Source organism: Cherax quadricarinatus, chromosome 6 (assembly GCF_038502225.1).
Source record: "Cherax quadricarinatus isolate ZL_2023a chromosome 6, ASM3850222v1, whole genome shotgun sequence".
Classification (NCBI taxonomy): Eukaryota; Metazoa; Arthropoda; class Malacostraca; order Decapoda; family Parastacidae; genus Cherax; species Cherax quadricarinatus.
Genome location: NC_091297.1, coordinates 24,995,556 through 25,008,502, shown reverse-complemented (window position 1 = coordinate 25,008,502; position 12,947 = coordinate 24,995,556). Strand labels below are relative to the sequence as shown.

The 12,947-nt window shown below is 39.9% G+C and overlaps 1 protein-coding gene across 1 annotated transcript in view; it reads left to right on the top strand.

Moving 5' to 3' along the window:
- Positions 1-12,947, top strand: part of LOC128692740 (protein amalgam) — a 340,005-nt gene that overhangs the window by 241,477 nt on the left and 85,581 nt on the right. The window contains exon 4 of the mRNA XM_053782073.2: positions 6,989-7,149. Within this exon, the coding sequence (XP_053638048.1) occupies positions 6,989-7,149 (161 nt within the window). The remainder of the gene's footprint in view (positions 1-6,988; positions 7,150-12,947) is intronic.

Below are 12,947 nucleotides of genomic sequence, written 5' to 3'. Positions count from 1 at the left end.
TACGTCACTTTTGTGTGTGTGTGTGTGTGTGTGTGTGTGTGTGTGTGTGTGTGTGTGTGTGTGTGTGTGTGTGTGTGTGTGTGTGTGTGTGTGTGTGTGTGTGTGTGTGTGTGTGTGAGTGTGTGAGTTTGTGAGTGTGTGAGTGAGTGTGTGTGTGTGTGTGTGTGTGTGTGTGTGTGTGTGTGTGTGTGTGTGTGTGTGTGTGTGTGTGTGTGTGTTTATTGTGCATGTGACGTGAGTTTGTTTTCTCCTATTTTCGTGACATAATATTCATGAAAATTGAATTCAGTCATCTATCACTCCATCTGCTCAATTGTTCATGGCATTTTGATAGTTTTTATTATTTATTCTACCTAAGATTTTTTTTAATCACGCGTCACGATATTCGTATAATTTTCTATTCCTTCTGGTAATTAACTAATATTATTTAAAAATATTATCGGGTCAAGCGCAGCTGCTGGTCGCATCCCAGCTGTGATATCGCTTACATCACTCGCAGAATGTTAGTACTGTAGTTTAATAATTTACCTTTAATTCTAAATTTTTGAATCTGCGTATGTATTTCCTTTTTAAACAAATAATATGGTTATGACAAAATTGCTTTATTGATTTGGTATATATAAATTTCCAGATCAAACGGAATTGCTCACTAGCCAGCAGCTTTTGACTCTCCAGGTATTTTATCCCGTTTCACTAATAGATTTTCCAAAATTTTTACAACATCTGCCTATATACAGGGGCACCGTCTCATTTTATTTTATGTATTAGCGTAAAGATACCATCTTCCAGTTATCTGCCATTTACATTGTTGTGCTGAATTTCAAAATCATTCAATAAATAGTATTTTCTTTTGCACATTCTTTTAAAGTCCGTGATGATATTTCGTTTGGCTCTATTGCTTTTGTTGTCAGCATTGTGAAGTATTTCTTAACTTCCATTTCAGTTATTTCAGTATTCTTCATTTCGGCTCCCTGGATGAGATTAATATTCACAGTATTTAAAATATCTTTTGTAAACACAGTGGAGAACTTTGCAGTTCATACCTCACATATTTTGTCTCTACTAAACTGACTTGTTCGTCGTTATTTACTCGTAATTTTACTTTAGCATTTATTACAAACTGGAATAAATTATTTTCAACCTTGCTTTTGTCTTCTCTTTCAAGGACTCTCTCTCTCTCTCTCTCTCTCTCTCTCTCTCTTTCGTTTCACTTAATTTCTGGCCGGTTTGGTGCTCTAATAAATTTCTTGTTAACCTACTTTTTGTCCATTCTGTTTCGTGGCTGTCCAGTCCCCTCCATTCTTCATGTCATCCGGTATCCCCTCTCGGAATGAGCTGCATAAGTCTGTTTTCATATACGTTGCTAAATTCATTGTACAGATTATTTATGTCTCTCCCTTGTAATATTATATTACATTTTGTATGATATAATCTCTCTGTTTATGCTTTTCTAGTTCATCTCCCAAGCCATATACAAGATTATATTATATTTCTAATAAAACGCGATTACACTTTCTAATATAACATGACCATGCTTTCCAAGTGGACATTAGATAATATTGATTTATATTCTCTGTTCTGGTAACTACTGGTTGCCGTATTAATGTGTTACAGTCTCTTACTCTCGTCGCTTCATTTACTTTCTGATTACCTGTAGTTTACCTTGAGAGGGTTTCAGGGGCCAACGCCCCCGCGACCCGGTCTGAGACCAGGCCTCGTGGTGGATCAGGGTCTGATCAACCAGGCTGTTACTGCTGGCCGCACGTAAACCGACGTACGAACCACAGCCCGGCTGATAAGGTACTAACTATAGGTGCCTGTCAACCGCCGTCTAAAGACAGACAAGGGTCTATCTGTAATCCCCCGTGATATATGCTGGGAGGCAGTTGAACAGTCTTGGGCCCCTGACACTTATTGTGTTGTCTCTTATTGCACTCGTGGCCCCCCTGCTTCTCGTTGGTGGAATGTTGCATCTCCTGCCGAGTCTTTTGCTTTCGTAGGGAATGATTTTCGTGTGAAAGTTTGGTACTAATCCCTCTAGGATTTTCCAGGTGTATATTATCATGCATCTTTCTCGCCTGCGTTCCAGGGGAACACAAATCAAGGGTCTTCAAACGTTCCCTGTAATTTAGGTGTTTCATTGTACTTATGGATGCCATGAAAGCTCTTCGTACACTCTCCAGGTCAGCAGTTTCGCCTGCCTTGAAGGGGGCAGTTAGTGTACAGCAGTATTCCAACCTAGAGAGAACAAGCGATTTGAAGAGAATCATGGGCTGTTTTTTCCTAGTTTTGAAGGTTCTCATTATCGAGTCGAGTTAACATGCAGTATCATGGTGTCAAAGTATATGCAGGCGATTTTTCCATAAACATTTTTAATCTCTATGCCCCAGCGAACCAGCTTCGACCTGATGCTTTACCAGATCGCATCAATAGTGAACCTACCATCATTCTTGGAGATTTTTAATGCCAGACATAAGAATATTGGTGGGTCTATTACAAACACCAATGGAACTAAACTAGTGAGATTGCTGAATGAGCATGATAATGTTCGAATTGCGGGCACTACTGAGCCTACTCACATATATGGTGGCATACTAGATCTGTGTCTTGGATTTAATACATCATATACGATGCATGACTCTGTCATAGTTGATGATCTTCTATCTGATCACTTCCCAAGACTAACAACTGTCAATCTTGATCACATCTCCAGCAATCAAGGAGCTAAATACAGAAGGAGGAAACTTATTCTCAAACCAGAACACAGAGACAACTTTATTAACCACTTGGATCAATGGTATAAGAATTACGAGCCCACTGGCACACAAAAATTTAATGATGATTTAATTACCACTATTGAGAGTGTTCTCACAGATCAAGTGGGCAGGAACAGGAAACAAAGACCCTCCACTATAAATAACAATAAAAACCAATGTAAATACTATAATGATCCACAGCTGCGCAATCTAACACATGCAGCTAGGAGGATTGGTAAAGCATACCGTGAATGTAGAACCCCAGACCTGCTCAGAACGTTCCAAGCTGCACTAACAAATGCAAGGAATATAAAGGAAGAACTTAGGCAACAGGAATGGGAACAGTTTGTTAGTGGATTAAATAGGTCCACCCCTTTGAGTTTGGCTTGGAAAGGTATAAATAAAATAACCAGGAAAAAGACTGGCAATGTTGCTCATCCCTTTCCTCTTGAAAAAGCAAATGACCTCATAAATGACTGGTCCAAAACATCCAGGCATGAAAGCCTTCCATCTCATATTAGAAAAAATTTAGAGAGTACTTCTGAAGAAATGTTGAAACTGATTAATTTTATGAGCCAAAATACTGATGAGAGTGATTGCCTCTTTACCGAGTATGAATTAGATAATGCATTAACCAAAGGTCGATCAACTGCTCCTGGAGAGGATGGTATAACCTATGATATTCTCAGAACTCTAAGGCACGTGCTTGATAACCCTTTGTTGGCACTGTATAATCTCAGTTACATTGAGGGCGTTCTTCCTACTTCCTGGACCAATAGTCTCATTGTGCCATTTAATATTCTGATTAATGCTCTCCTAAATGCTCTACCTGCCTCACCTAAACATATAGCTATAAGCTATGCTGATGATATCATGATCCATACAACAGGGCATAAGAAGATGAATACCATTCTTAATGAAGTTCAAGCAATTTGTAATCGACTAGGCCTCATAATATCTTCCTCTAAAACAAAGATATTAACAAGCAAACGACATCCCCCACCCATCTATTTGCAGGGTGAAATCATTAGCTACGTTAAAACTTACAGATATCTTGGTGTAGAGGTACCCTTTAACAAATCCACTATACCACAACTAAACAAGAAATGTAAAGCTAGGCTAAATGCTCTCAAAGCTGTTGCTGGCTACAATCACAACTATGGTGCTAATGTGAGAATCGTGAGAATGATGTACATAGCCTATGTTAGGTCCTTAATTGATTATGCTGCTCCCATGTTGATATTAGCTAGAGAAAGTTCCCTCCGACCCTTGGAGTTAATGCAAAATGAAGCTCTCAGGACTATTCTTGGCTGTCCCAGATCTACAAAAGTTCTTAACATGAGGAAGGAGCTTGGTATTTCTAGTATCAGTGATAGGATTGTTGAAATTAACACTGTACTCGGTATTAGAATGTTGAGAAACGAACCAGACACTGTCACAGTGAATCTTACCAAGTGTCTAGAGGTAAATACACACAGATCTAAATGGATTGTGAAAACGTGCAATTGCATTAAGTTTTATAACCTGCATGAACTGTATCACTGTAGGCAACAAGAGCATTTCACCCCTCCATGGAAGATGTGTTCATTTAATATCACATACCTACAAGTCCCTCCCAAGAAGCTCATTGCTAGTAATCCCTTCCTTAAATCTCTTGTTAGAGCAACTGCTCAAGAAGAAATTTTTCGCCTAGCTGGTAGTAATAAGTTATCACAAGTTATATACACTGATGGATCTAAACAGGAGTCTTCTGGCAGGGCTGCATCTGCTCTTGTTGCCACCTCCCTAGTTAAGAACGATAATAAATTTGTTGAGTTAGGCATAAGAATTAACAACTGGGCGTCTACACTGCAAACTGAATTGTTTGCAATCCTAATGGCGCTAAAGCTAACCTATGACACTGAGCTTGACTCTATCATCATTACTGATTCTAGGTCATCATTGAAGGCTCTTGGCTCATATAATGACTCCAACAACATGCTCATTGGGGAAGCCAGGTATAGATACTCAAAAATTAGGGACAAAGGAATTAATGTACAATTGCTATGGATCCCATCACACATTGGATTACTCCTTCATGATAAAGTTGATATGTTAGCCAAGAAGAGTATCCAGAAGGAGAACGTAGAATATAACTTTGGTATAACTGTGTCTAGCATTAGGAATAATATTAGGAGAGAAGTAAATAATGAAGATGATTGTTATAGGAATGCAGTTAGAAGCCTGAGTAGATCTATAACCCACTATAACATGAACGTAGATAAGTATGTTTATGGAGCAACTTGCAATGTGAACAGACTGACTGATGTTGTAGTGGGCAGGCTTAGACTTGGTTACAAGTACTTCTGGCAGTTTGGGAGACACACAGATGATGATCAAACTAAATGTAAATTATGTGATCAGGCATATGGTCACTCTCTTGAACACTATGTGCTTAATTGTCCACTTATTGAGGAATACAGAGACAGACAGTATAATAACCTATGTGATATGTCAAGATATCTTATTAATGAAAATAAGATACCAGATATACTAAGCAAATTTCCTAAATTTGCTTGTAACAGATAAGTGAACTATAGATATGTAGATATAAATCCATATGTATTCCTGTTAACCCTTTGGGGCCTAGTTCCTAGGCCTTTTGTGTATCCACATGCTCTCGCGCTACCGTCCACAGGATGGATATGGGGTGCACAATAAACTAGCCACTTCAGTGGCAAAATCTAAAATCTAAAATCATTATCATTTTTCTAGCAGATGAGGTAGATACATTGTTGTGGTCTATGAAGGTGAGATCCTCTGATATTATCACTCCCAGATCTTTCACATTAGTTTTTCGCTCTATTGTATGGTTAGAATTTATTTTATGCTCTGATAAAGATTTAATTTCCATAAGTTTCCCAAATCTGAGTAGTTGAAGTTTCTCTTCATTGAACTTCATATTGTTTTCTGCGGCCCATTTAAAGATTTGGTTGATGTCAGCCTGGAGTCTTGCGGTGTCTTCAATCGAGGACACTGTCAAATCAATTCGAGTGTCATCCGGAACGTAAGACACGGAGCTATGGCTTACATCTCTGTCGATGTCAGATATGATTATGAGGAACAGGATGGGAGCGAGTACTGTGCCTTGTGGAACATAGATTTTCACCGTAGCTGCCTCGGACTTTACTGTGTTTGCTATTACATTTTGTGTTCTAGTTGTTAAGAAGCTATAGATTCATCTACCAACTCTGTGCGCCCTTAAACCATGGTCGCGCTTGTCGAAGGTTTTCGCAAAGTCTGTGTATACTAAATCTGCATTTTGTTTATCCTCTATAGCATTCAGGACCTTGTCATAGTGGTCCAGTAGCTGGGACAGACAGGAGCGACCTGCTCTAAACCCGTGTTGCCCTGGGTTGTGTAAGTGATGGGTATCTAGGTGGTTGGCGATCTTGCTTCTTAGAACCCTTTCAAAGATTTTTATATGGGATGTTAGCACTGTCTGTAGTTCTTTGCAATTGCTTAACTGTCACCTTTGTAGAGTGGGGTCATGTCTATTGTTTTTAGCGAGTGTGGGATGACTCCTGTGTCCATGCTCCCTGCTGATGCTTATAAAAATTCTCATTACATTAAGAAATTCTATTGACCGTTTTTTATGTGCGTGCACATACACGAGTCCGCATGTTTTCATAAGTATACATGTGTGTGTGAACATTTACTTGATCATTCTCTCGCTGGTTGATGCTTACCGCATGAGTTGTGTGCCCAACAACATTACACAAAAATGTCTAATATATGTTGTTTAAGTTTACCACCTTCGTCAAGGTCGCTAATGAAGAAAGAAAAAAAACTTCACTTTAGTTTTCTGTTCTAGTGTCAGATAAGCCTTTGTTAATAAAATTTCTAACTTTTAATACTGTGTATGAGAAACATACAAATTATTTCCAACTTGTGGTATTTCCGTGTGTCAGCTACCGTCTGTGGCCTCAATTTGTTTATTATATTGACAATATATCGATCGGAAGGTATATTTCTTTTAGCGAATATATTCTAAGATCTTACTTTAATCCCTATTTTATGGATTAAAGTATTCTCTGGTGGTGAGGAGTTTACGTGCAGCCTAAATCGCCCTAGTGTAGTCGATAGGCTTTAAACCCCTAAATTAGCCAAGCTGTTGTGTTACGTTTTCATTTACATAAGTCAGAGTTCTGTGGTATGTTAGATACTTCTAAGGTGTGTCATTTCTGTGGCAGATGCGTCTGAGTGGCCGGACGAACTCCGAGGGGCGCCGCCAATACAGTACTCCACCTTGAGCGGCCCTGCCTTCCTTAACACCTCCACCACAACCGTCAGCGTAGTTGCAGGAGCCACAGCACTGCTCTCCTGCGGCGTCAGAAACCTACATAACTATACGGTAAGGGTCAGCAGGGAATTGTGGGAGTCTGAGAGTGTGGCCTGAGCCATTACATTAGTGCAGTAGAGAAGAGGAATGCGTTAGTTAATGAATGACGTAGAGTGACTGAATGAGCATGTGAGTGTCAAAAGTTAAGCTCTTATCGATCTGTATTTGCAGTGGTCAAGTCTCAGTTTTTTACTCGTGTCTGTAGTGTCAGTTCTTGTTTTTTCCTTACAAACAAAACACCGCTCTGTGTCCATAAGTACAGTGTGCCTTCCTATGTGTTTTCTAAGATTGTCCTGCTTGAATGACACATTGCTCAAGACTTCCTCACAAATAACGCATTGTGGTTCAAGTTCGTCACGCTGAGTGATGTGCCAGGTACCAAGATTAAGATATTCCTTCATGTGCTGCCTTGTAGCCGGAATTTCAAAGTATGATATAACCAACAAGAAAAAGAGTACAAAAGCAATTACCGAATACTATTCATTGAATATCACCGGAAGTATTAGTAGTAGTGGTGGTAGTGGTAGTGGTAGTAGTAGTAGTAATAGTAGTAGTAGTAATAGTAGTAATAGTAATAGTAGTAGTAGTAATAGTAGTAGTAGTAATAGTAGTAATAGTAATAGTAGTAGTAGTAATAGTAGTAGTAATAGTAGTAGTAATAATAGTAGTAGTAGTAATAGTAGTAGTAATAGTAGTAGTAGTAATAGTAGTAGTAGTAATAGTAGTAGAAGTAATAGTAGTAGAAATAGTAGTAGTAATAATAGTAGCAGTAATAGTAGTAGTAATAGTAGTAGTAGTAATAGTATTAGTAGCAGTAGTAATACTAGTAGTAATAGTAGTAGTAGTAATAGTAGTAGTAATAGTATTTGTAGTAGTAGTAGTAGTAATATTTGTAATAGTAGTAGTAGTAGTAGTAGTAGTAGTAGTAATAATAATAATAACAAAGCTGAAGGGGGTAGGGGAGTTTCAGTGGGGGGAAATAAATGGGATTAAATCTGGAGTATCTGAGAGAGTTAGAGCAAAGGAAGGGGTAGCAGTAATGTTAAATGATCAGTTATGGAAGGAGAAAAGAGAATATGAATGTGTAAATTCAAGAATTATGTGGATTAAAGTAAAGGTTGGATGCGAGAAGTGGGTCATAATAAGCGTGTATGCACCTGGAGAAGAGAGGAATGTAGAGGAGAGAGAGAGATTTTGGGAGATGTTAAGTGAATGTATAGGAGCCTTTGAACCAAGTGAGAGAGTAATTGTGGTAGGGGACCTGAATGCTAAAGTAGGAGAAACTTTTAGAGAGGGTGTGGTAGGTAAGTTTGGGGTGCCAGGTGTAAATGATAATGGGAGCCCTTTGATTGAACTTTGTATAGAAAGGGGTTTAGTTATAGGTAATACATATTTTAAGAAAAAGAGGATAAATAAGTATACAAGATATGATGTAGGGCAAAATGACAGTAGTTTGTTGGATTATGTATTGGTAGATAAAAGACTGTTGAGTAGACTTCAGGATGTACATGTTTATAGAGGGGCCACAGATATATCAGATCACTTTCTAGTTGTAGCTACACAGAGTAAAAGGTAGATGGGATACAAGGAGAATAGAAGCATCAGGGAAGAGAGAGGTGAAGGTTTATAAACTAAAAGAGGAGGATAGATGGGCTAATGAGAGCATAGGCAATGGGATCGAAGAGGTATGGGGTAGGTTTAAAAATGTAGTGTTAGAGTGTTCAGCAGAAGTTTGTGGTTACAGGAAAGTGGGTGCGGGAGGGAAGAGGAGCGATTGGTGGAATGATGATGTAAAGAGAGTAGTAAGGGAGAAAAAGTTAGCATATGAGAAGTTTTTACAAAGTAGAAGTGATGCAAGGAGGGAAGAGTATATGGAGAAAAAGAGAGAGGTTAAGAGAGTGGTGAAGCAATGTAAAAAGAGAGCAAATGAGAGAGTGGGTGAGATGTTATCAACAAATTTTGTTGAAAATAAGAAAAAGTTTTGGAGTGAGATTAACAAGTTAAGAAAGCCTAGAGAACAAATGGATTTGTCAGTTAAAAATAGGAGAGGAGAGTTATTAAATGGAGAGTTAGAGGTATTGGGAAGATGGAGGGAATATTTTGAGGAATTGTTAAATGTTGATGAAGATAGGGAAGCTGTGATTTCGTCTATAGGACAAGGAGGAATAACATCTTGTAGGAGTGAGGAAGAGCCAGTTGTGAGTGTGGGGGAAGTTCGTGAGGCAGTAGGTAAAATGAAAGGGGGTAAGGCAGCCGGGATTGATGGGATAAAGATAGAAATGTTAAAAGCAGGTGGGGATATAGTTTTGGAGTGGTTGGTGCAATTATTTAATAAATGTATGGAAGAGGGTAAGGTACCTAGGGATTGGCAGAGAGCATGCATAGTTCCTTTGTATAAAGGCAAAGGGGATAAAAGAGAGTGCAAAAATTATAGGGGGATAAGTCTTCCGAGTATACCTGGTAAAGTGTATGGTAGAGTTATTATTGAAAGAATTAAGAATAAGACGGAGAATAGGATAGCAGATGAACAAGGAGGCTTTAGGAAAGGTAGGGGGTGTGTGGACCAGGTGTTTACAGTGAAACATATAAGTGAACAGTATTTAGATAAGGCTAAAGAGGTCTTTGTGGCATTTATGGATTTGGAAAAGGCGTATGACAGGGTGGATAGGGGGGCAATGTGGCAGATGTTGCAAGTGTATGGTGTAGGAGGTAGGTTACTAAAAGCAGTGAAGAGTTTTTACGAGGATAGTGAGGCTCAGGTTAGAGTATGTAGGAAAGAGGGAAATTATTTCCCAGTAAAAGTAGGCCTTAGACAAGGATGTGTGATGTCACCGTGGTTGTTTAATATATTTATAGATGGGGTTGTAAGAGAAGTAAATGCGAGGGTCTTGGCAAGAGGCGTGGAGTTAAAAGATAAAGAATCACACACAAAGTGGGAGTTGTCACAGCTGCTCTTTGCTGATGACACTGTGCTCTTGGGAGATTCTGAAGAGAAGTTGCAGAGATTGGTGGATGAATTTGGAAGGGTGTGCAAAAGAAGAAAATTAAAGGTGAATACAGGAAAGAGTAAGGTTATGAGGATAACAAAAAGATTAGGTGATGAAAGATTGAATATCAGATTGGAGGGAGAGAGCATGGAGGAGGTGAATGTATTCAGATATTTGGGAGTGGACGTGTCAGCGGATGGGTCTATGAAAGATGAGGTGAATCATAGAATTGATGAGGGGAAAAGAGGAGGAGGTGCGGGATTACCAAAACTGTTGTCCAGAGGGTTGAGGAAGGGTTGTTGAGGTGGTTCGGACATGTAGAGAGAATGGAGCGAAACAGAATGACTTCAAGAGTGTATCAGTCTGTAGTGGAAGGAAGGCGGGGTAGGGGTCGGCCTAGGAAAGGTTGGAGAGAGGGGGTAAAGGAGGTTTTGTGTGCGAGGGGCTTGGACTTCCAGCAGGCATGCGTGAGCGTGTTTGATAGGAGTGAATGGAGACAAATGGTTTTTAATACTTGACGTACTGTTGGAGTGTGAGCAAAGTAACATTTATGAAGGGATTCAGGGAAACCGGCAGGCCGGACTTGAGTCCTGGAGATGGGAAGTACAGTGCCTGCACTCTGAAGGAGAGGTGTTAATGTTGCAGTTTAAAAACTGTAGTGTAAAGCACCCTTCTGGCAAGACAGTGATGGAGTGAATGATGGTGAAAGTTTTTCTTTTTCGGGCCACCCTGCCTTGGTGGGAATCGGCCAGTGTGATAAAAAAAAAAAAATAATAATAATAATAATTTTAATAAGGAAGCTACCGCTGCCTTCCTTATTTACAGTATCAGCAGCGGCCATCTTGGAACTGACTCACTTTTAGCCCACTTCAGGTGATCAGATTTTAGCAAAGGGTTTTTATGTTGTTCGCTACACCCAGTATGGCTAAAAACTGTTAACGAACATTTTGATTGAATGTTTTGTGGGTCTGATGGTATATTGATCCATCCATCTGACCCATGTATTGAGTTGCCTGTGTGTCGAGCTCTTCACAGATGGTGAGAAATAAACATATGTTGCACTAAGATACAAAAATGAACACAGTAAATAAAAGGTAACAATACGCACATTTCTGGTAGTACATAAATATATTTCAATCCTAAAATGATGAATTAATACATTTCAGAAGACAGTTCGAGTTATTTTTAACTGAAAACATGAAGTTTGAAAACAAATTCTAAATATGAACTAGTAAAATTTTTCTAAGGAAAATGAACAATGGAAGAAAATTGTACTGTGAAAAAAATCAAGTGTTTGAGTAATAAGGCATCATATGTTACGAGGTTAGTAGTTCCCATGTGTAGAATATCAAGGTTCGAACTAATAGTGAATGAGATTTACCAGTTGTCTCCATGGAGTTGATGGTTGTTAGGGATGCTGGTGAAGAGGAAGCTTCTGTCATAAATTACAGGAACTAAAGGCACTAGAAGTGTTTTTGTGCCCTCCGAAAAAGGTATTCCTTACATCCAATAGTTCTTGTGACTTCTGCCTCAGTGTACACACAAGGAACAGTATAGGGTGGCATATATTATTAATATTTGTCAAAGATAGAATGGGAAAGAGAACAACATAAATGGCATCTCAGGGCCTGCATCTCAAATACTTCATCCAGCTCTCGAGTGGTTTGCCGTGTGCCCAGAATGCTGTTATCATTTCCTCTCTGCATCGCAAGACTGAGTCTCTGAAAGAGGAAGCTGGCTGCTCTGTGTCCTTTTTCTGATGAGTTTTTACCTAACTCTTTCAGGAATTTTAGAGCACACTTGCCCCATGCTCCGAGCGTTTCCGACCCTACCGGGACGAACTTATAGCTTGGTGGCAGCCCTGTGTATTTGTTAATCTTCTGGGTCTCCCTGAAACTGGCGGCGCCACTCCCTTTGGCTTCAGAGTATGGTGAGTAGGTGTCAGCCAACCTAGAAACACAAGTGTAGTCCCATGCAGTCTGCTTACCAACCGTCAGACCTCACTACCTGTCTCAGGTTCCCGTTCTACTGGTCAACGCTGTGGCGAGACTTCGTTTGATGAAGTCGTTGACCTCCTTACGTCTGGCATACTTCCCTTCTGACGTATGACAGACGAGAACATGTAGTCCAAATTGATCAGCAGATGCCCTACCGCAAATGTACCTATGTTCGATGAGTATGGGAGCCTGGCGAAGAACTACACCAATCCGAATGACCTGCGGGTCGAGTCGAGTGCAAAAGAAGGAATTTAGGAACAACTAATCGTCTGAATGTGGTGCCTTCACCACTAGGAGACGAGCTGTGTCCGTTTCTTTGTTGAGCAGTGTGTTGGCGATTTTCTCCACGATCCGCTTATCCTTGTTGGACTGTTTATGCTCTTTGGGTTTAGCTGGTCTGCTTGAAGAGTCTGCGAGACTGTCCCACTGCGTGGCTACTTCGATGAACTTTGGGTCGTGAGCTCCTACAACACCTCTCAATCATTCGGGGACAATCTCTTTAGCTAGTTCTCTGGAATTCATGAACGAGGACGGAAATGCAGGTAAAGCTACCTGCGTTGCTTTACACACCTCTATACCTCCCAGTTCCACTGGAAGAGTTGCTTGATCCCACTGGTGATCTTCCAGTGACAGATTCAGTGCTTTCCTAAACATAAATCTCAGGAGTGCGTCATTTCAATTAGTGTTGGGTTGTCGAAGGAGAGTGCAGACCTCAAGAAGTAGGCTAGTCTTAAGAACATAAAGAAGTAACACTACAACAGGCTTACTGGCTTATGAGAGGCAGGTCCAGTTCTCCCACCGGCTTAAGCCAATGCCTTGACCTAGT